Source organism: Sarcophilus harrisii, chromosome 2 (assembly GCF_902635505.1).
Source record: "Sarcophilus harrisii chromosome 2, mSarHar1.11, whole genome shotgun sequence".
Lineage (NCBI taxonomy): Eukaryota > Metazoa > Chordata > Mammalia > Dasyuromorphia > Dasyuridae > Sarcophilus > Sarcophilus harrisii.
In genome coordinates, this window is record NC_045427.1 from 662,723,633 (window position 1) to 662,747,773 (window position 24,141).

At 42.3% G+C, this 24,141-nt stretch overlaps 1 protein-coding gene and 1 pseudogene across 3 annotated transcripts; both read left to right on the forward strand.

Moving 5' to 3' along the window:
• Positions 1-111: 111 nt before the first annotated feature.
• Positions 112-14,548, forward strand: LOC100919382 (zinc finger protein OZF). Of its 3 annotated transcripts, none has more exons than XM_031957110.1 (5): positions 112-532; positions 1,668-1,892; positions 8,090-8,216; positions 9,283-9,378; positions 11,108-14,548. In XM_031957110.1, the coding sequence occupies exons 2-5, from the start codon at positions 1,860-1,862 to the stop codon at positions 12,064-12,066; spliced, it is 1,215 nt and encodes a 404-aa protein (XP_031812970.1). In that variant the 5' UTR covers positions 112-532; positions 1,668-1,859; the 3' UTR covers positions 12,067-14,548. The 3 variants fall into 3 exon arrangements, with proteins under 3 accessions (XP_031812970.1, XP_031812972.1, XP_031812971.1); XM_031957111.1 differs by lacking the exon at positions 112-532 and adding an exon at positions 801-1,213; XM_031957112.1 differs by lacking the exon at positions 1,668-1,892.
• On the forward strand, positions 13,918-24,141 carry LOC105748996 (annotated as a pseudogene).

Consider the following 24,141-nt stretch of genomic DNA (forward strand, 5'->3'; position numbering starts at 1 on the left):
AATCAACCCAGAGGCTTCAGCTGCTGGACAGAGTCTCCGTCTTGGGACTAGGAGGACCCACACCCTCCCCTCCCCACTCCCCTCCGCAGTAATCCGGAAGCAGGGAGTCTTTGAGCTGAGGACAGGAAGCTAGGAAATGTTTGACTAAGATCACTCTGGCTTCCCTGCATCTGAGACCCTTCCCCTTCCCTGAGAGATGGGATCCCCTCCCTATCCTTGGAACTGAGATCCCCCTGCCTTCCTTCCAGCTACGATCCCCCTGCCCTCCGTGAAGCTGAGATCCCTCTGCTTTCCCTCCATTCTCTGGGTGCTGGGATCCCCTCTCCTCCCCGCAGCTAAGATTTCCGTGCCTTCCTTGAATCTGAGGTCCCCTGCCTTCCTTGCAGCTATGGTCCCCTTGCCTCCCTTGAAGCTGAGACCACTCCCCTGCATCAGAGATCCTTCTCCTTCCCAGGCCTGAGATCATCCTCCCTCGCCTGCAGCTGAGCTCTCTCTGCCTTCTGGAAGCCCGCTCTGTGCTCGCAGGTCCCAGGTAGGTCTGAGCCCGAGACACTGAGTTCTCTCCCTCCCCCCCCTGCCCCTCAATTTCCTGGCTTCAGCTGGCTCTCTTTGCCATGGGGGAAGGGCAAAGGGGGGTCTCATTTTCTCACATGACCTCATGGAGCGTGTCCTCAGGTGTGCCAGAAGCAGCTGCATTTCAGGGTTCCTCTCCGCCTGCTGAATGTCCTTCCCAGCCCTGAGTCTTTTCCAGACGCCCAACTCCTTCCCCAAACTTCCCGACTTATGCTCCCCAGATTTGCATCCCAGACTTCCAACTTTGCCTAGAGGAGTCTGGGAGTTCTACTTTCAGCCTTGTGATCAGGACCCAGGGGTCTTGCCTCCCTGGCCCCATCTCTTGGTTACAGGTTCAGTTTCCTGCCTTCAAATCCAATCCCTTTAAGGATCCAGGAGTCTTGCCTTCCTACCCCCATTACCCTTCCCTCCCTCCCCCCACTGAACACAATTACCCTCTCTTGTTAACTGAACCCTGTCTCTTGAGCTGGTTCTCAGATTTCGGGCTGTCTGTGTCCACTTTCTCTCTAAGAATTCCAAGGCTCTATCAGAAGGTCCCAAAGTCCTCCCTAGCTCCTAGTCAGACCTCAAGGCAGAAACTTCTGCTTTCCCAGGCTCAGCTGTCCTCACGGAGCACTTCTGTCACTCTTGTGTCCCTAAGGTATCTGTTAGAGCTGTGTTAAGTCTTGCCTCCCAGACCCCACTCTTCCTCCCTTCCCAAGCCTCCTGTTTCCCTGGCCCCTCTACTTTCAAAGTAAAGAGCAATCTTTGGTTGAATCCGAGACTGAACCTTGTCTTCCAATCCCAGGCTTCCCCTGATCCTTCCCTGGTGGTTCCCTTCCAGTCTTCCCCATCCTCAGTCCTCCTAGATCACACAGTCAGTCAGTTATTCAGATAGTATGGGGAGGGGGATGCAGGGAGAGCAGAGAACCATTTGGAAGAAGAGTTCTGATTGGTCTCATCCCATCTGGGATCCCAAACCCTTATACCTCTGGGGTCTCTGTAGGAGGAGAGGGCAGAAGAGTAGGAGTAAAAGAGGAAGGAAAGTAGCTTTCCTGTTGAGACCATCTTCAGTTCCAAGTCTGACCCTTCCTGCTTCCTCTCTCTCTCTGCAGGTGAGAGTCTCTCTCCTGAGATCAGGACCAGGGCCTTTCTTACTGCTGTGGGGCCTCACCCTCTGGACATCCTGGTAGGTCAGCCTCCTGCATGGAAAGAGACTAGAGATCCCTCTCTGGGATCCTTCTTCCCTAGGTCAGTCTGCAGAAGACCAAAGCCTGGCCCAATCAGGGAGTCTGGAGCCAGAGGGAATGGCCCCTGGGAGCCCCAGCCCCCCAGCCCAGGTGAGTATGGTCTGTCCAGAGCCTGACCCACAGCAGCCAAAGAGATCGTTTCCATAAGCCTAGAGGACAGTCTGTGAAGCTGACTAACCCTTACTCACAGACTCTTTCTTCAAAAAAGCAGGCTTCAAATGGAATAAGGTAGTCACAGCACTGCCCTGCTTTCTTCCATGTTTTAAACGGATTCACTGGAACTTGGGTACCTGCAGCACTAACTCCCCTGCTGGTTTTTAATTTTCCCTCATCAGAAGAAGTCCCGGATGTCTTCTCCCATCTTCCCTAATCCTCCCAGTTATCATTTCTTGGGTCCACTCAGTGCTTGTTGAATGGTTTTTTAGTTATGTTCAACTCTTGAATCTTTGTGATCCCATTTGGGTTGTTCTTGGCAGAGAGGCTTTGTTGTTTCTTTCTCTAGTTCATTTTCCAGATGAGGACACTGGGGACAAAAGGGCTGGAGTGGCTTTCTCCGGGTCACACAGCTTTTAGGAAATGGATGTGTTGTGGGGCACTGTTCAAAACTGCCTTGGACCCAATGAAGGAAAAAACAATATGGCGGCTTGTTCAGTTAGTTGAGTGACATCTGAATGTCTATGATTTCTTATGGAGTTTCTTGGCAGACCCTGAAGGGGAGTGGAATTTTCTTCTCCAGCTCATTTTACAAATGAGGTAACTGAGGCAGGCAGGGTGAAGTGACTTGCCCAGGATCACACAGCTAGTGTCTGAGACAAGATTCAAAGTCAGATCCTCCTGAGTCCAAGGCCAGCCCTCCATCGACAGGGCCACTCAGTAGCCCCAACTTGTCAGTAGCTGTTTCCACACAAACTCAGGACTGCATAAAAGGCAGTTAATTCTGAGAGGGAATGTCCTAATACTTTGGGGAACCAGAAAAAATAACTTTTCCAGAAAGTAAAAATTTAGCTGGGACTTGAAGGAAGTCCAAAGCCCGAATTCAGGATTGAGAACTTTCCCATCATGGGAGATGATCATTGTAAAGGCACAGAGTCCAGGGAATGGAGAAGAAAAACAAGGGAATGAGGGGTAGGAAGACTGGGAAGGAAGTTGGGGCTGTTTATATCTCCCCATTATGTGCCTCCTTATTCAGCTTATACTTTTTCTCTCATTTGATCCAGTTGCCACAATTCTCAGGGTTGTTGACAGGTGACAACCTGGATAAGGCAGCACAAGATACACTAAGCACGTTTGCTGCCGCTGTTTGTGTCCACTTCAAAGGGAATGGGCACCATGAGTGGGGAGGGGATCCATCTGTTCCATAGATGTCAAATATATTGTCAAATATAGGACAGGATTTGGTTTAAAATTATTGAGGCAATATTCACTAATGATATTGGCTTGGGGTTTATTTTCTTTGTTTTGACTTTTGTCTCCTTTGTGAATGGATTCTGGCAGGATACTTTTGTTCTTTGTTCTTCATTTAATATTTATATTTTCCCCAAGGCATGTAGAAATATTTTAAACATTAATTATTTCAGAATCAGTGTTCAAATTCTCCCCTCCCTCCCTTTCACCCTCATTAAGAAGTAGTCATGATGTGATAGAAAACAAAAAAAGAAAAAGTAAACAAAAGTATCTTTCAGTAGGCATCCAGACGCCATCAGTTCTCAGAAGATAACTATTTCACAATAATTCTTTCAGAATTTTTTTGGATCACTTTATTGCTGAAAATAGCTAAGGATTCACAGTTGATCATCATACAATATTGCTGCTCCTGTGTACGGTGTTCTCTTGGTTCTGTTCATCTCACTTTGCATCAGTTCATAAAAGTCTCCCCAGGTTTTTCTGAGAGCATCCTGCCCATCATTTCGCTTAGCACAATAATATTCCATCACAAACATATACTGCAGGTTGTGCAGCCATTACCCAATTGATGAGCATCCACCTCAGTTTCCACTTCTTTGTCACCACTAAAGAGTTGCTATAAATATTTTTGTACATATAGATCATTTTCCTGGTTTTATCTCTTTGGAATACAGATTTACTAGTAGAATTGCTGGGTCAAAGGGTGTAGGTAGTTTTACAAGTCCTGTGGGTATAGTTCCAAATTGCTTTACAGAATTGTTGGATCAGTATACAATTTCACCAACAGTATTAGTGTCTCAGTTTTCCCACATCCTCTCCAATATTTGTCATTTTGATTTTCTTTTCTGATAGCCAATCTAATAGAAGTAAGGCAGTATCTCAGAATTGTTTTAATTAGCATTTGTCCAATCAATAGTGATTTTCCATATGGCTATAGAGAATTTCAGATTAATTCATCTGAAAACTGACTTCCTGTTTTTATCATTTACAATGGACAAATGGCTCTTTTTATAAATTTGACTCATTTATCTGTATATTTGAGAGGGGAGATCTTTATTAGAGAAACTTTCGTCAGTTTGTTTTTACACTTATATTTGCTACCTTTATTTCCCTCCATCCTATTCTTCCGTTCACATTGTCCCTCCTCAAACTGTTTTACTTTAGACTACCATCTCTATCAATTTCCCTCCCCTCTGTGAGCATTACCCCCGTTCTCTCTCTCTCTCTCTCTCTTTCTCCTTTTTTTTGGCTGAACCAATTGGGGTTAAGTGACTTGCCCATCGTCACACTGCTAGGAAATGTTAAATGTTGAGGTCAGATTTGAACTCAGATCCTCCTGATTTCAAGGCTGGTGCTCTATCCAAACCCCCCTTCTTTATCTTCCCTCTCCTATTTTTCTGTAGATATATTTCTATACCCAAGTGAATGTGTGTTGTCCTTTTTTGACACAATTCTGATGAGAGTAAGTTTCTAGTCTTTCCTGTCATTTCCCCCAAATCTTCCTCCACTGTAAAAACTCTTCTCTGCCTCTTTTGTGTGAGATAATTTATTCCACTCTCTCTCCCTTTCTCTTATTCCTACTACATTCCTTTTCCTCACCTCTTAATTTTATATTTTTCTCTTTTCTTTTTTCCTTTCTTCATTTTTGCCTGAGACAATTGGAATCAAGTGACTTGCCCAAGATCACATAGCTAGAAAGTACTGATTGTCTGAGCCTGATTTGAACTCGGGTCATTTTGACTTCAGAGCACAGGTGCTCTATCCACTGTGCCATCTAGCTACCACAATTTCATGTTTTTTAAATGTCATTTTTATCATATTCACCTCACATCTGTGCCCTCCATTTATATATATTCTTACCAAGGGCTCTAATAATGATAAAGTTCTTAGAAATTAGAAGTATCATCTTCCTTTATAGGAATGCAAATAGTTTAACTTAATGAATCCCTTATGAAATTTCTCTACCTTTTTATACTTCTCCTGAGTCTTTTATTTGACAGTCCAATTTTCTATTCAACTCTGGTCTTTTCATTAATAATACTTGAAACTCTTCTATTTCATTGGAATCTATGTTTTCCCCCTGAAGGGCTATACTGAGTTTGACTGGGAGGTGATTCATGGTTGTAGTTCAATCCCATTTGCCCTTCAGAATATTATATTCCAAAAATGTATTCTATTCTATTGATGTAGAAGTTTCTAAATCTTGTGTTATCCTAATTAGTTTGTTTTTTTTATTGTACTTGTCACCGTAGTAATTTTCTATACTCAGATTTTCTTTTCTTTTTGCTCATTTTCCCAGACTGTTTTTTGATTTGTAACTCTTTGTTAAGGCGGATCTCTGTTTTCAGGGTGGAAGGTGCACTGTAACTTTTTAGTTTTGCCAAGGTGATATGAGCTAAAAGAGAGTTGTCTGTGTATCTTGTATTTGGTCTGTGAGCAGCAACAAGCACTCTTTTCTGTCCTAGAGGAGGGTCCTTGCTCCCCAGTGGCCACAAACTCTAATCTTGGGACTGCTACCTTGATCCATGTGTAAGCAAAGCAGCAGAGACCTGCTCCCAATGCCAACAGAAGGACCCTGGTAATCTCCTTCTCTCCAGTTGTCTGATCACTTCACTCTGTGGGCTGAGATGGAGATACTTCCAGAGCCATCCCTGATTTTTAGTTGTATTAACACTCAATTATTCTTAAAAATAAAAAAAAAAAATAATAATAAATAAGCCATTTTCCCCAGTTATATGTAAAAAACAACTTTTTTTGGTTATACATGTACATTCATCTTTTTAATATATTTCCTTATGAATCATGGGAGAGAAAAATCAGAACAAAAAAGAAAAACTACATGAGAAAAAAAAAACTAGAAGGGAAAAAAACAATGAACATAGCATGTGTTGTTTTACATTCAGTCTCTCATTTTCAGAATCTCTAATTTGGTATTTAATTGTGGGTTTTTAATTTGGTTTTTCCTAGCTTTTTTCTTTATTTTATTTTTTAAATTGGTTTATTTTTTTCTGGCTATACATGTATATTAACTTTCAAAATACACATTTCTTTATGAATCATATTGGGAAAAGGGACAACCACGAAAGAGGAAAAAAACAGAAAAAAGAAGTGAGCAGAACATGTGTTGATTTACATTCAGTCTCCATACTTCTCTCTCTGGATGCAGATGGCATTTTCCATCTAAAGTTTATTGGGATTGAATCACTGAAGTGCTGAGAAGAATCAAGTCTAGTACAGTCGCTCATCACACAATCTTCCTATTGTGTACAATATTCTTCTGGTTCTGCTTGTTCACTGAGCATCACTTCTTGTAAATCTTTCTAGGCCTTTCTAAAATCAATCTGTTTCTCATTTTTATAGAATAATATTGCATATATCATACATCATAATTCATTCAGCTATTCCCCCACTGATGGGCATCTCAGTTTCCCATTCTTTGCTCCCACAGAAAACTGCTACAAACTTCCTGTTTTATGATCTCTTTGGGATACAGACCCAGTAGCAGCATTGCTGGATCAAAGAATACCCCATTATTCTCACATCCTTTTGATACATTTAAGGATCTAATTATATATGTACGTGCGTGTATCTATATATCTATATCTATACATGGAAATGAAAACCAGCGATATGATTGTAACAGCATCAAACTGTTCCTTCCTACTCAAGCCTAATGGCACATAAATGGCAGGAGAAAGCATTTTTGCTTTGACTTCAAGTCACAGTTGAGAACCAACCACACAGTAACCATTTGCTCTTGTAGTCAAACTCAGGACAATTTAGGTATGAAACATTCCTGTTCAAAGGAACACAGAGGGGAAACTGGGCTAAAAGGATCCACCTTGGGCTAGCCAAAGATAAGCTACTCCACATTTGTCCAGATGCAGACCTCCAGTAGTAGCAGTTCAGGATCACATTCCTCTGAGAAGTTTATGACATTTCTCTCAAATGTGGATTACTGACTTGATGATCTGTCGATTATACCTGGATTCAAATTCACAATATCAGTTACAGTCCCAAGAGATTTTATCACAAATGGCAAGGTTCACTAATAACAGTTTAAGGCTAAATACTGTTATTTTACTCTCACGAAGTTACAGTAACAAAAGAAGTTTGCCAGGACTCATAGTACCCAAGAGATTTCTCTTAATATCTTTTACTTGTTTTTCTTTTCTTCTTGAGTTTAAAGTCATTATGTTGTAAAGATTAATCAGAAATCATTTCCGTATTACACATAAACTTGCAAAACAATTTCCCTATTTCGGAATTCCATAACCCAAACTATCTCATTTCTCAGGGCTGATGACTTTGCTCACACATTTGATATCAAGAAATCTGGCAAGTTTGCAAATGAATTAATTTGTAATTAGTAATAAAAGTCAACAAGTACCTACATGCTTTCCCTCCCTGTCTATTCTTAGAGCTGCCATGGGCTTTGTCCTGAACCAATGCTATAGTCTAGAAAAAATAATTTTTTTTTTCTCAGAGCATGCTGTACTTGCCAGCTTCTCAGACTCTTTACAGAATTTCCTTTAGAATACATCACTTAAATCACTTCTGCTGAGGAAGAAATTTCCCATCACCCTCTTGCTCTCCACAGATCCTTCTACCTCACAGATAAAATACAAACTCTTCTTGATTCCATAAGGAAATACATTCAATAATAAGACATTTCTCAGCTTTAGTCCAACTGCTTCTATAAAATGCTTTTCCTCAAAATTCAATAAAACTCTTCATGACCGTGCTTGCAGTCACAAATGACATGAGCTTTGAGCAGATCCCTTCTCTGCTTGACTTTCCTCCTGTAAATTGGGGAGGGTTGGTTGGATTCTTGAATTCTGAAGTGACTTTCAGCTCTACATCTCATGACTTTGGTGCTTTAGGACTTGGTGACATTCAGGGATGTGGCTGTGGACTTCACCCAGGAGGAGTGGGGCCTCTTGCACCTTCCTCAGAAGCAATTGTACAGGGAGGTCATGGTGGAGAATGCCCGGAACCTGCTGTCCCTGGGTAAGGACATTTCCCGGGGTAACTCTGAAGCTGCAATCTAGGGATGTATCATCATTTCCTGGGGTGCAGGGTTTGGGGGTGTATCAGTGGGAAAGGAGAAAGGGCTGGTCTGCTATGTCCAAGCACTAGATTCCTCCTGTATAAATTTGCCTGGTATCATAGAAAACTGAGGGTGTCCTTTGTTGTTCCTGAAGCTGTCTCTTACCAGTTCTAGGTAACTTCAAGTCAAACATCAAACCAGTGTGGAAGCATCTCACAAAAGGATCTAATCTGAGCTTATTTTGGCTGACCTCTACCTGGACACAGACTGGTCTACCAAAGCTCTGAAAATTGCTCCAGCAGATCCATTGCTGACAACCTGTCCCTCTTTGACATGGGGCTAGGATTGGGAATACTCTTCTTTTTAGCAAGCATCACTCTGTAGCCCAAAGCCCATGGTTGTTTCTAGTATAGGAAATGTGTCCTGAAGCTCCTTTCCTCTTGCTTTCAAATTTCAGCACCAGTGGTGGGAAAGGAAGGGAAGGGAATGAGCATTCATTTTCATCTACTGTTTCCCATGGGCTTTGCCTTATGCCTTCTTTACAATACATTAGGAACAACATTATTGAGGAAAACTTCTGGCAATTAAGTTACTTTGATTATTCTAAATACCCGAATTAATGAAAAAACTGAAATGAAGAAAGATGTGACTTGCATCCAAATAAAGAACTAATAGAAATATGTATCAATTTTACAATTTTTTTTTTTACATAATTTTACAATTACCCTTTTTATCCAGTCATGGGTTTAGAAGTTTTTTCCATAAATGAACCTAATAGTATAACAGATGGGGGGCGGGGGGAGATTATTTGATTCTTCCTGCAAATAAAAATTGTACAGCAGGATGATGTGACAAATCCTATTGTGGCTTTCTTGCATGACAAGCACTAATGGGTGACTATAGGCTCATGTGTTTAAACATAATGGGCTAAATCTCAATGGGGAAGCTCTGTATTTTCACCCATTCCCTAAATAGAACTAAATTTCAAGCTTCTCTCCTTGATACCTACCTTATTTCCATGCTCAGGTGTTCCAGTTCCCAGAGACGATGTGGTCTCTTACTTTAAGCAAAAGCAAGTACCCTGGGTGCTGGACCAAGAAGGCCTGAGGAGCTGCTCTCTAGGTGAGTGAGGTGACAGCAGGGATGTGAGAGTTGTGGTTTAAGGGGCTCCAGAGAGCTACCATGAAGTAAATGCTAAGTTCTGGGGGAAAGACCAGCCTTGGAATTCTTTCTTAGATACTTTTTAGGCAGATCTCTTTTTCAGTTATTCCTGGTCTACTCACTGAATCTCAGGTCTCAGTAATGCCACTGGGCCTGGAGATTTTATTCTAGGAAGATTCCCTTGGTCTTCCCAGACTCATATCCCTACTTCACAGTTACTCCAGTAGGCAAAAGTCGCTGGTTCCTGCTGAGGTTGCAACCACACCCAGCTTTCCCAAGGGCTCCCCTTGGGATGTTTTTGCAGAGGTAGCACACTTCCCACAAGTTAATCCTCTGTCTGGGGTCTTTCTTCAGATCTCCTCAGATGGGATCAGGAGGACTCCTCTTCTGCCGCAGATCTTGATTTTTCACCACTCTTTGCCCTGAGATACAAATTGGTTCTATTTGTGGGGAAAATGGTGAGAGCTTAAAATTTTGCAACATACTCCACCCTCTTCCCACAATCTTCTCCCAAAATAATTCCTTAATCTGGAGATTACAGGTTTAATGAGATGTGATCATCTCATTGGGCAGCTCAGGAAGGAGAGAACTGTTCTGGGGTAGTGAAAGAGCCACTGAGGGTCTTTGCAGGCCTGTGGCCCTTTATTCATGAATGTCCACCCTTCCTGAAATTTTGGAAATGATTGTCAAGCTGAGAATCTGAAAGAATCTGTTGCACTTAGAAGCTGCCAGAGTTTGAGGAAAGGACCCCATGAACTCCAAAACCTGTGTATTCCTGATCATGATCATTTGAAGTTACTGAGAAAGATATTTGTTAAGGTAGATATATGCACATACTTGTTGTCCCAGTGGACAATTTGCAACTTCATACAGTCTCTGTACTGACAAATTTTGGGGTCAAATCCTTGGATCATTGTCTCCCTTCTTCAAGGAGCTTAGGAACTTGAAAAGGGGAAAGAGTTGCAATTGCAAGCTCTGCCCTTTTATGTCACAGGACGATTAACTCAGTTTCCTATGTGAGACACATATTTTCAGATGTGGGTGATTTCCAGCATTGTTAAAAAATTGTATTTGTTAAAAGTATATATAGGGGGATATGATGATAAGCAGTGGCTATCAATAAAATAGTATTGCATCAGAACAAAATCTCATGCCTTGGGTTAAAAAAAATCAAACACATTTTGAATATGACTTCAGATAATATAACAGACAAAAAATAAAACTGAGAGTGATTACCAGAAAATGCAACCAATGAAAGGAAAAGGGAAAAAATGAGAATCGAGCTAATTTGTCAAAAATAGTGAAGGCAGAGCCTGCCCATTCACTGGGTGTGAATTCCTGTCTCAACTATAGGACTTTGGCTCAAGTTCCTCTATCTTCTGAGCTGGTGGCCTGAGTTGTGAAAGTAGTGACAGTGAAAGTATTCTGTGTTGTCACAAGTTTATTGTGAGGATTCAATATATTTGTGCTTGAAGCCCATTAGAAATGACATCATGTTTGGGATGTGAGCTAATGGAATCTTTAAAGGATTGATTCTGCCCTTGTAAGAGTTTTTCTTTGCCTGGGGAAAGAGATTTTAACTGAGCGTGTGTGTGTGTGTGTGTGTGTGTGTGTGTGTGTGTGTGTATGTGTCTGGTGTCTTTTCCTGTTTGTTGTTCCCCTTTTAAAAACTGTTCTTTTATTGTTACAGAAAGTGAGATGAGACTTGAAATGAAGGAAAGTACTCAGAAGCAAACCGTCACTTGGAGAGAAATCTGTGCTACACACGAGAAAATACACATTGGAGAAAAACCTTATGAATGTAACCAGTGTGGAAAAACTTTTAGAGATAAGGCAAATCTTACTGTACATCAGAGAACCCACACTGGGGAGAAGCCGTATGAATGTAAGCAATGTGGAAAGGCCTTTCCAACAAAACAATCTCTCACTTTTCATCAGAGAATCCACACTGGGGAGAAACCTTATGAATGTAACCAATGTGGAAAGACTTGTAGATATAAGCAAAATCTTATTAAACATCAGAGAATCCACACTGGAGAAAAAACTTATAAATGTAACCAGTGTGGAAAGGCTTTTAGACAGAAGGGACATCTTACTGTACATCAGAGAATCCACACTGATGAAAAACCTTATGAATGTAACCAATGTGGAAAGGCTTTTATAAAAAGAGAATCTCTTACTGTACATCAGAGAATCCACACTGGAGAGAAACCTTATGAGTGTAACCATTGTGGAAAGACTTGTAGGTATAAGCAAAACCTTATTAAACATCAGATGATCCACACTGGAGAGAAAACTTATGAATGTAACCAATGTGGAAAGGCTTTTAGACAGAAGGGACATCTTACTATACATCAAAGAATCCACACTGACCAGAAACCTTATGAATGTAACCAATGTGGAAAGGCTTTTAGACAAAAGGGAGATCTTACTGTACATCAAAGAATCCACTGTGGAGAAAAGCCTTATGAATGTAACCAATGTGGAAAGGCTTTTAGAAAAAGGAGATATCTTACTTCACATCAGAGAATCCACACTGGAGAGAAACCTTATGAATGTAAGCAATGTGGGAAGGGTTTTAGACAAAAGGGACATCTTACTGTACATCAGAAAATCCACAATGGAAAGAAACCTTATGAATGTAATTAATATGGAAAAAGCTCATAAAAACCTGATTGGTTCTCACCAGATGTGTGAGGAAATGTTAAGGCATCAGAATAAGGAAGAAATTGGATTTGGGAGAGATCATTGGCAGAAGATGGTTGTGTGACTACCTTCCATAGTTAGCCTTCTCTAACTTTAACCCTCTGGGGAGGATGAGGAAGGTTAAGTAAACGGTGACTAGGGATAGGAGATAGCTTCAGAAGCATAGTGGATCCTTCTTTCCCTCCTGGTCCCCTACTTGAAAGGCAGTACAGTGGGATTGAAAGATCAGTAGATCAGGACTCAGAACAAGGGTTGAAATTCTTGGTTCTGAACCCCTGTGGCCTTGTGAACTTACTTTAACTCCACAAGTTTTCATTCTTTTAGATAGGGTTGGGATCTCTTCCAGCTCTTACTGCTTTGAGAACCCAAATTGCAGCTTGAAGATGAACTCCACTCATTGCTGCTTCTTGCTGGATCCTCAGCTTCAGATTCAACCCAATAATTCATAGACTTACCAAATTTTCTGGCTATGATTGGCAGTTTGAAGAGGTAGAAAGACATGAGAAATTTTAAAACTACATCCTGAGAAGTCTGTCTTCCTAGCAAGTTGGCTTCTTACTGCAGTAAACCCATCCTTTGCCACAAACCTCTAGCCTGTATTCACTGGGATTTGCGAATTCTTTCACAAAACCTGCCACCAGCCAAGGAGATGGCCTTGCTATTAGGGGATCTCTTACCCTCCATTCTTGCATCTCATCATTTGCCCTTCATCAATCCCCTGCCTGTTCCTGGCTCATTTACTGCCTTCCAGTATGACACTAAACTGTTTGACTATTGCATCCCAGGTCTTACTCATGCTGACCTTGTGGCAGGTCTATTCAAAGCCTCAGTTCCTTTTTTTCAGAATAATTTGGGTATCTTTCCCTGCCCTGGAATAAATTTGTGTATAAATTTACAAAAGTAAATGCATCTTTTTTTTTTCGTTCTTAGTTTTATTTTGATTCGTTTTTCAATTGACAGGCATTCCTTGTCTGTCCCTAACAGTCTTCATCCAGTGGAGAAAAACAGGAAAGGAAAAGGGAACTCTTGTAACATATATGCAGAGTAAACCAAAAGAAATTCTCACATCAGCCATGTTTTAAAATGGATGTCTCATTCTGCATCATCCTTGGTCCACTAGAATCCTTCACTGTTCATTGGAGTGATCGGACCTCTTGCCTCTTCCAAAGTTCTTTGCCTTTCAGATGTTTTGGTTATGGTATAAATGGTCTTTCAAGATTTATTCCCTTCTCTTACATCAGTTTATACAAGTCTCTGCAATAGACATTGACCTTCATTTTCTGATATTAGGCCCAGGTCTCTTCCCTGGAGGATTCTTTATAATCCTGACTGTCATCCAATTATTCATTCTCTCCCAGCTTTGCTTTGTCAGAAATATAGTTGAGTACTCTCTCTGCCTTCATGATCAAGTCATTGGAAAAATCTTAAACAGCCCAGGAGCAAGCACCCAGCCCTCATCTCTCCCAGAGACCTCTTAGTAAACGACTAAAAACTACTCTTTGCACCTGCCCAGCCACATAACCCGACTCCATCACCGAGGGCTGCCTCCAGCACTAGAACCAAGCATCCTCCCTGCTTGTGACTACCTGCAGCCCCCAAGCTGCCAGCCTCTCTTTGGTCCTTCTCTGGCAGCTTCTCACTGCTAGACTTGGGTCTTTCCCACTTGGTGTGGCTCCCAATGGCTGAAATCCCTGTCAGGAGGTTGAAAGCCAGGTAGGTGAGGGTGAGTGCTCATTCAAGGACTGGGTCCAAAAACATCACCTTGTGTGTGTCTAGGAACTTATTCCACTGACCATGACACAGCCTTGTGGGGTCCCCACCGATGAAAGCCCCCGCGAGAAGGTAACAGTCCCAGCAGGCACCTAGTGACCAGTTCGTGGCCTTGCTTGTTCAGGCCGGTATCCTAGAACATAAGCCTTGCATACAAGATCGAAAAGGAGCTTCAGTCCTGAGCCTAAATCAAAACTTCAGCCAAAACCGCATTAATGTATGCAAAGAGGCTCTCTAACTCCTCCTTCTGTCAGATTTCTGTAATTACCATAGAACTTATTTGGGGGTTTTTCTGGCCATTCACTCAATTATCTGGCAGCCACCCCATACTGTGTCCCAGTGAAAGTACCCCATTTGATTATTAAAGGACTTGTATAATCATAATAGAGCTTCTGACCTCCTTTTTCAGGATCAGTGAGCTCCTCTTGATGGAAGGCTGTCCCTTGGTTTGGGGGAGGCTCCAGATTTCCTTGGAAGGCCAAGCGAGGTGCTAGATCCTTTAAACGGTTCAAGGGTACTATACCAATAAGGGCAGATGGGTTCTCCTAAAACCCCTGTAGTTGTAGGTCATTAACACTTAAAGGAATTACAAATTAGCCTATACTGAGACAGATGTTGCTTGTGAATTGGGAATGAAATAAATGGGAGGAAAAAAGGGAAGAGGAACAAGGTCAAAAAATGCAACAGCCTCTCAGTCTCCTTGTGTCATTATCATTATCTCATATGAAGGGATCTATTCTGTCAGTCCAAATTAGATCCCCAGCAGCCACTAGCAGGTGGGTCCTGTAACACTAGACTGTACAGTCCATAGACTATAACCCTAACTGCTGTGTAGAACAACCCCTGAACTTCCTACCACCTGCTACCAGGTTGGACTTGGATGGAGGGCACTGAGCAGTAATGATCTGCCTCCCTCAGTGATCATCCCCCCCACCCCCCACTGCTGCTTCTTGGTGCTGATTCCCACCCCCTCATATTCTATTCTCCCGACTCTAACCCTAAATGCCTCCTGACTCTGCCTCCCGACTCCCTGAAACTCTGATCACTAATGGTTAAACTCTACTGACTCCCTCACTTCCTTTTGACTTCCTCACTTCCTTTATTCTAACCAAACCTCTCCAATACCCTCTTCTTCCTCTGTTCTCCCCTCCCAATGTGTGCTCCAAAATGCTTGCTTGCTCCCCTCTCAGCAGAAAATCCAGCATACTGGAGCCAACATGGCAGACCATGGCAGGATCTGTACCTGACTAGCCTCCAAGTATAAAATAAACCTCAAATTGAATCCCGGGGCAGAAGAACTAATAAAAGGACAAGGTGAAACAATTTCTCCATTTTTTTTTAGCAGGAAAGATCTGTCTCACTAAGGTCAAGGGTGAATACAATCTAGCACAGGTGGCCTCCAGGCCAGGAAGGCTCAGGCTACATCCCAGCAAAGCAGGACTGAGACCCCCACCCCTCAGGCCAGCAGTCAGAGCCCAAACCCAATACCAGATGCTTGGGAAAGTGTCCTCCTAGCCCAGGATCACAAAAGTCAAGAAATCAAATGGAAAAATACACAGAAACACATACACACACAAACTCACCAAAAAGGAAATCAGAAATAGATATTATGATTGTTGAGGTTGGGAAAATGGGGACCCTAAAAGTTTGAGTTCCCTGACGGGGGTTGTGAGGTATCTCAAAAGAATTTGCAGGCTTGAACTCATCTCCTAGTCAAGGGGCAAAGTTGCATGGCAATAGTCATTATAGTGTCATTACAAAAGCAGGCTGGAATTCTAAAGGAATTTCAGCAGGGAAAAAGAAGCAAGGAGATACTTTTATCCAGCTTTCAATCATAGATATGCTAATTCTATGGCCCATAAGTAGGAAGGACTGGTCTTTGGAAGGATTGATCCTGGGTTTACCCCATTATTACTGACAAGATTACCAGTGGGCAATGAATTGAGGAGTGGTCTTATTATTGTCTCTGGAGTTTGTTCTGTGGGAGAGCTATCTCACTAAGGAATGGTCAGATTAGGGGAAGGGAGTGGGGTTCCTGAGGCAGATTCCAAACCTAGAAGATTTGGGGCTACAGACTTATTGTTAGAACGGACGCCCCCTCCCCATAAAATCAGGGGATCACAAAATCTTATTACACGATGATGATAAGAAAGATTAACAGATAAAGTGGGAAAACAGGATGTCAAAGTTTGGCTACATGTAAAAACCCCAAAGTGGATGAGTCTGTGACCCGCAAAGAGCTAATGGAGGGAGCTCCAAGGAGGATTTGAGGAAGAAGATCCAGAAACGGTGGTGGTGGTGGGATTGGGGCGCCTGGGAAGACTTTGGGGTGGAAGAGCGCACTGGGCCGGGGGAAGGGCCTGCAGTCCTCGCCCTGCCCGGGAGCGGAGGAGAAAGCTTCATCCATCTGGGAGATGGACAGGGCGGGACTCTGAGGACTAAGAAGACCCTCCCGGAGGTGTTGGCTGGAAGCCGGAAGTCTTGGAGCTGCCATCTGACTGCCTACCTCTCTGGTCGTCCTCCCTTCCCAGGGAGCTCCGGGCTCTCTCCTTTTTCCGGGGTGCTCAGGTCGCTTTGACTTCTGGAAGTCAGAACCGTGCGCGCATCTCCCAGGTAGGTGGGAGCCAGCGTTCCTCGCACTTGCTGGCTTCCGCGGACTGCCCCAGCCAGAGTCTCCTCCTCTAACCTTGGGGAGAGTGTCTTCCAGGTCTGCGGAGAGCACCCACTTAAGCCTCTCTGCTGGATGAGCTCCCCAACTTCTTGGCTCCCGTGCCCAGATTTACCTCCGAGATTTCAGACTTTGTCCCTAGAAATCCGGGGGTCCCGATTTCAGCCTCTGATCAGGACCGGGAGGTCCTATCTCCCTTCAGATCCTCCAGACCCAATCTCTTTTAAGTATCCCGTCTTCCTGGTCCCAATAGCTCACTTGGACCCAGTGACCCACCCTCTTTCCTGCTTCCTTTTATCTGAACTCGCGGCTCTTGGGCTGCTTCTCCTTAGCTCCTGGGCTTTCCGCTCCCTGTCTGCACTTTCCCTTTCCGGACTCCCAGCCCAGGCTCTAGCAGAGCAGCCCCGCAGTCTGCAGTCTTCCTCAGCTCCCAGGTCGACCTCGGGACAACAGCTTCCTGCTTTCCCTGATTCAGCTGTTCCAATCTAGTGGCCCTGACCTCCCTCCATGACCTGCATTGGTCTGTCTTGCTTCGCAGACATTCCCACTGTTGCCCAGATCTCCTTCCCTGGCCCTTCTTTCATAACCGTCAGAGCTCAATCCCAGTATGGGTTTTGTCTGGACTTTCCAGGAGGCTCCTGGTGGTCTCGTAAGGTTCTGAAAAGCAAAGAATTAAAACGCTGCCTTGGTTGGCTGTGACCTCCATTATTCAGACCTTTGGTAGCTGGTCCCTTTGTGGGGCTATAAAGGCTGAGAGCAGCAGGACTCTCAGGTAGATAGAGATGAGGGCCCAGTTGGAGGAACTTTACAACACGGAGTCACCTTGGTTACTTTTCTGTGTACACAGGGAGCCGGGAGCCTGAGAGAATGAGCCCTGGGAGCCTAGGACCTGAGCAGGTGAGTGCCCTCCATCCAGACCTGACCCACATCAGCAATCACAAACACCAGCCCTGAAGTCTGGAGGACCTGAGTTCAAATCTGGCCTCAGACATTTAACATTTCTTATCTATGTAACCCTGGGCAAGTCACTTAACTCCAATTGCCTCAGCAAAAAAGAAAAAAAAAAAAAAAAAAAAAGGAATGTATGGAAGGACTTTGTTTTTCTTTTTTTTTCTTTTTTGAAGCTTTTTATTTTGAAAACAAAGATAATTTTCCCCCATAACCATTGCAAAACCTTGTGTTCCAAATTCTCACCCTTTTCTTCTCACCGCCTCCCCTAGATAGCAAGTAATCCAATATATGTTAATGTAAAATAGCCATACATATTTATACAATTTCCTTTCTGCACAAGAAAAGTCAGCTCATAAAGGAAAAAAAATGAAAAAGAAAATGAAATTCAAACCAACAACAACAAAAAAAGAGTGAAAATGCTATGCTATGATCCGCACTCACTCCCCATGATCCTATTTCTCCATCACAAGATCATTGGACCTGGCCTGAAACACCTCATTCTTGAAAAGAGCCACATCCATGAGAATTCATCATCTTATAATCTTTCTGTTGCCATGTACAATGACTTCCTCGTTCTGCTCATTTCACTCAGCATCAGTTCATGTAGATCTCTCCAGGCCTCTCTGAAATCATCCTGCCGATCGTTTCTTATAGAACAATAATATTACATCACATTCATAAACTATAACTTACTCAATCATTCTCCAATTCATGGGGATTCACTCAGTTCCCAGTTTCTTGCTACTACAAAAGGGTTCCAATACATATTTTTGTACATGTGAGTCGTTTTCCCTCCTTTATTATAAGACAGCTGCTTTTTATCTGGAAAGGGATGTTCTTTTCACTGTGTAAGGTTGTGATGGGAACTGGGGAAAGCACAGTTGTGGGTCACAACTCAGAGCCGTCTCATCAGAGTGACCTGTGGTTTCTTTATTTCTCCAAACATTTCTGTTTCTCCCCAGATTGTTCATTGCTAGGCATCTTTGTAAAACATTTATTTCTTATAAAGTAAATGGCAATATTTTCCCTTTTTTTTTAATTAATGAAGGAAGCCTCTTTTTCCCCTGTAATGAAATATAAAATTGAGGAATATTTGCCTTAAACAAAGGAAAGCAATGACCAATAAAGGTATGATCTGTTTTGCCATACCAACATCATCCCCAGGGAACCTTACAGAAGAAATAAATTTTTTCCCAGAGCGTGCTGTACTTGCTAACTTCTCAGACTCTTTACAGAATTTCCTTAGAATACATTACTTAAATCCCTTTCGTTGAGGAAGAAATTTCCCATCACCCTCCTGCTCTGCACAGATCCAACTGCCTCACAGATAAAACACAAACTCTTTCTGATTCCACAAGGAAATGTATTCAATAATAAGACATTTCTCAGCTTTACTCCAACTGCTTCTATAAAATGCTTTTCCTCAAAATTCAAAAGACTCTTAATGACCATTCTTGCAGGAGCGGTGTCGAGTTTTGAGCAAATCCCTTCTCTGCTTGAGTTTGCTCCTGTAAATTGGAGAGGGTTGGTTGGATTCTTGAATTTTGAAGTGACTTTCAGCTCTATTTCTCATGATTTTTGATGTCTTAGGACATGGTGACATTCAGGGATGTGGCTGTGGACTTCACCCAGGAGGAGTGGGGCCTCTTGGATCCTTCTCAGAAGAAGTTGTACAAGGAGGTCATGCTGGAGAATGCCCGGAACTTGCTCTCCCTGGGTAAGGACATTTCCCTGGGCAACTCTGAAGCTGCAATCTAGGGATGTATCTTCATTTCCTTGGGTACACAGTTAGGGAAGTTTATCAGTTAGAAAGGAGAAAGGGCTGGTCTGCTATATGCAAGCATCAGAGTCCTCCTGTATAAATTTGCCTGATATCATAGAAAACTGAGGGTGTCCTTGGTTGTTCCTGAAGCTGTCACTTACCAGTTGTAGATTGCTTCAAGTCAAACATCAAACCAGTGTGGAAGCATCTTATACAAGGATCTAATCAGCTGATTTTGGTTGACCTCTACCTGGACAGATTGGTCTACCAGTCTGAAAATTGCTCCAGCAGATCTATTGCTGATAACCTGTCCCTCTTTGGCACGGGGCTAGGATTGGGAATACTCTTCTTTTTCCAAGCATCATTTTGTAACCCAAAGCCCATGGTTGTTTCTAGTACAAAAACTTATCCTGAAGCTCCTTTCCTCTTGCCTTCAAATTTCAGCACCAGTGGTGGGAAAGGAAGGGAAGGGAATGAGCATTCATTTTCATCTACTGTTTCCCATGGCTGTGCCTTATGCCTTCTTTACAATACATTTAGGAACAACATTGTTGAGGAAAACTTCTGACAATTAAGTTAATTTGATTATTCTAAATACCCAAATTAATGAAAAAGCTGAAATGAAGAAAGATGTGACTTGCATCCAGATAAAGAACTAATAGAAATAGGTACAGAATAATTTTACAATTACCCTTTTATCCAGGACTGGGATTAGAGGTTTCTTCCAGAAATGAACCTAATAGGATAACTGGTGGGGAAGGGGAGAAGATTATGTGACTCTTTCTTCAAATAAAAATTGTACAACAGGATAATGGGACAAACCCTATTGTGCTTTCTTGCATTACAAGCACTAGTGGGTGACCATACACTCATATGTTTCAATAGAATGGGGTGAATCTCTGTAATGTTCTTCTCTAAAATATATTGTTCTTTGGAGCAGGTTTCTTGGGGGCTTCTGGAGGCAACCAGTAATCAATCCACAAGTGCAACCAGGGATTAAAGTCCAAATCCTTTATTTTCTCCTTCCTAGTATTGTCTCCTTTCTTGGGCCAGGTTAGCTTTCTTAGAGGCCTATCTCTCTCCTTGGTTCCGAGGGTTCCTCCACTTGTCCTTTGTCTCTGCCAGCTTCAGCCTCTAGCTCCCTCTGAATGAGCTTCTAGTGGGCTTCTCCTCCAAATCCAAAGGTTTGTGCTGAGCCTCAAGCTGCAACAAAAGTGGATGATGGAATAAATCTGTCTGAGCCTCTCAGAGCTTCTAGTGGGCTTCTGTGTCTGGCCCTGAGAGCTTTTGCTTATATGCTGTACACCAAGTATACACCAATCATTATATCACTAGGAAACCATTATTTGTTGTAGGATTAAATCACTGTCTCCTCAGTTCCACTTAGTACTTTGTTTCAAGTTCTGGCCTATAACATCTCCTTGTAGAATCACATCAATCATACTGAACCAGGCTAAATTAGATAATTATTGTCTCTATCAAATCCACTCTTTTAGTACCTTGTAAGAATCTAACAAATCTCACAATGGGGCCGCTCTGGATCCTCACCCCATTCCCTAAAAAGAATTCAGTTTCAAGCTTCTCTCCTTGATATCTACCTTATTTCCATGATCAGGGCTTCTAGTTCCCAGAGAAGATGTGATCTCTTATTTTAAGCAAAGCAAGCACCCTGGGTGCTGGACCAAGAAAGCCTGAGGAGCTGCTCTCCAGGTGAGTGAGGTGACAGCAGAGATGTGAGAGTTGTGGTTTAAGAGACTCCTAGGAGCTACCATGAAGTAAATGCTCGGTTCTGGGGAAAGACCAGCCTTGGAATTCTTTTCAGTTATTCCTGGTCCAGTCACAGAATCTCCAGTCTCAGCAACACAGCTGGGCCTGGAGTTTCTAATCTGTGAAGGTTCCGTGGTCTTCCCAGATTCATATCCCTACTTCCCAATTACTCCAGTAGGCAAAAGTCTCTGTGGGCCCTGCTGAGGTTGCAACCACACCCAACATTCTGAAGAGATCCCATGGGATGTTTCCACAGAGGTAGCACACTTCCCCATATTAATCCTCAATCTGTGGTCTTCAGATCTTGATTTTCACCACTCTCTTTCCCTCAGACACAAATTGGTTCTATTTGCGAGGGAAATAGGGAAGCTTGAATTTTCAACATACTTCACCATCTTCTCAGAATCCTGTCCCAAGATAATGTCTTGATCTGGAGATTACAGGTTTAATGAGATATGATCATGTCATTAGGTAACTCGGGAATGAGAGACCTGTTCTGGGGCAGTGAAAGAGCCACTGAGGGTCCTTGAAGGCCTGTGGCCCTTTATTCGTGAATGTCCAACCTTCCTGGAATTTTGAAAACAATTTGTTGTCAAGTTGAGAATCTGAAAGAATCTAGTTGCACTTAGAAGCTGGCAGAGTTTGAGGAAAGAACCCCATGAACCCCAAAAGCTGTGTATTCCTGATTGTGATCACTGAGATTGTGTTACTGATTGTGTTACTGAGAAAGATAATAGTTAAGCTACATATAAACATATACTTCTTGTCCCAGTGGACAATTTGCAACTTCTCCAGTCTCTGTACTGACAAATTTTAGGTCAAATCCTTGGATTATTGTCTCCCTCCTTCAAGGAGGTTGTGAACTTGAAAAGGGAAAGATGTACAATAGCAAGCTCTGCCCTTCCATGCCACAGGATGATTAACTCAGTTTTCTATATGAGACACATTTTCAGATGTGGGTGATTTCCAACATTTTTAAAACATTGTGTTTGTTAAAAGGATATGCAGGGAAATGAGGATAAGCAGTGGCTATCAATAAAAAAGTATTACATCAAAATAAAATCTTATACTTCAGGTTAAAACCAACAAACAAACGCATTCTGAATGTGACTAGATAATATAACGGGCAAAAATTAAAACTGAAAGTTGTAATATTCTCTTTGTTCGTTTTTCTTGGGGTCTCTGGAAGTAGCCTTTGTTTCAGTTCAGTAATCATCACACGAGTAGCCAGAGGTTGAAGTCCAAATCCTTTATTGTATCCTTGCTTGAGGCCCAGGCCAGCTTTCTTGAGGTCCTCCTGAATGTATCTTGGTTTCTGTGGGGAGGCAAGAGGACCACCACTGTCTCTGTCTTCCCTAGTTCTGATTCTGGCTGAGGTTGTCCCACCTTATATGCTCTCTTATCATAGATGTGAATCTTGTGGAACCTTATTAAGTACTAAGTACTGGACTAGAGAACTGTTAAGCACCAGGCTAAACAACCATTATCTCTATGAGTTCCACTGACTTAGCATCATTTAAGAATCCTTTCTTTCAAGTTCAGAATTCTGGCCCATAATAGAAAATGATCACCAGAAAATGCGCACAATGAAAGGAAAAGGGAAAAATGGGAGTTGAACTAATTTGTCAAATCCTGAAGACATAGTCTGCCCATTCACTGGGTGTGAATTCCAGTCTCAGCTGCTGCTTTTGGAGACAAGTTCCTCAACCCCTGTGGAATAATGTCCTGAATTGGGCTTATACTGGGAATGAAAGTATTCTGTGTTATCACAGATTTATTGTGAGGATTGAATTTATTTGTGCTTGAAGCCCATTAGAAATTACATCATGTTTGGGATGTGAGCTAATGGGATCTTTAAGGACTGATTCTGAGCATATAAGAGTTTTCTCTTTGCCTGGGGAAATAGATTTTAACTCGGCTTCTATTCTGTTGATGGAGGGAATGGTGTGTGTGTGTGTGTGTGTGTGGTGTCTTTTCCTGTTGTTCTCCTTTTTTTTTACATGTTCTTTTATTGTTACAGAAAGTGAGATCAGACTTGAAATGAAAGAAAGTACTCACAAGCAAAACTTCATTTGGAGAGAAATCTGTGCTACACATGAGGAAAAACACATTGGAGAAAAATCTTATGAATGTAACCAGTGTGGTAAAACTTTTAGATATAATCGATATCTTACTGTACATCAGAGAATTCACACTGGAGAGAAACCTTATGAATGTAACCAATGTGGAAAGACTTTCAGGAATAAGGGGCATCTCACTGTACATCAAAGAATCCACACTGATGAGAAACCTTATGAATGTAACCAGTGTGGAAAGGCTTTTAGATACAAGGGATATCTTACTGTACATCAGAGAATCCACACTGGGGAGAAGCCTTATGAGTGTAACCAATGTGGTAAAGGTTTTAGACACCAACAGTCTCTCACTTCACATCAGAGATTCCACCGTGGAGAGAAACCTTACAAATGTAATCAGTGTGAAAAGGGTTTTATATACAAAAATCTCTTACTTTCCATCAGAGAAGCCACACTGATAAGAAACCTTATGAATGTAACCAGTGTGGCAAGACTTTTAGAGATAATACAACTCTTACTATACATCAGAGAATCCACACTGGAGAAAAACCTTATGAATGTAACCAGTGTGGAAAATGTTTTACAATAATGGGAACTCTTATTAGACATCAGAGAATCCACACTGGGAGAAACCTTATGAATGTAACCAGTGTGGAAAGGCTTTTAGAAAAAAGGAATCTCTTACTGTACATCAGAGAATTCACACTGGAGAGAAACCTTATGAGTGTAACCAGTGTGGAAAGGCTTTTAGAAAAAAGGACATCTTACTGTACATCAAATAATCCACACTGGAGAGAAACCTTATGGATGTAACGAGTGTGGAAAGGGTTTCAGACAAAAACAATCTCTCTCTTTACATCAGAGATTGCACAGTGGAGAGAAACCTTATGATTGTAACCAGTGTGGAAAGGGTTTTATATACAAAAATCTCTCACTCTACATCAGAGAATCCACACTGAGAGAAATCTTATGAATGTAACCAGTGTGGAAAGGCTTTTAGTCAAAAGGGAAATCTTAACATCAGA

What these genes read in the sequence shown, in the direction of transcription:
- LOC100919382 (XM_031957110.1), top strand. Translation starts at nt 1,860, where the DNA reads ATGGCCCCTGGGAGCCCCAGCCCCCCAGCCCAG. An exon ending in CCGGAACCTGCTGTCCCTGG is followed by an intron (nt 8,217 to 9,282) that starts GTAAGGACATTT and finishes TTCCATGCTCAG; the next exon opens with GTGTTCCAGTTCCCAGAGAC. An exon ending in CCTGAGGAGCTGCTCTCTAG is followed by an intron (nt 9,379 to 11,107) that starts GTGAGTGAGGTG and finishes TTATTGTTACAG; the next exon opens with AAAGTGAGATGAGACTTGAA.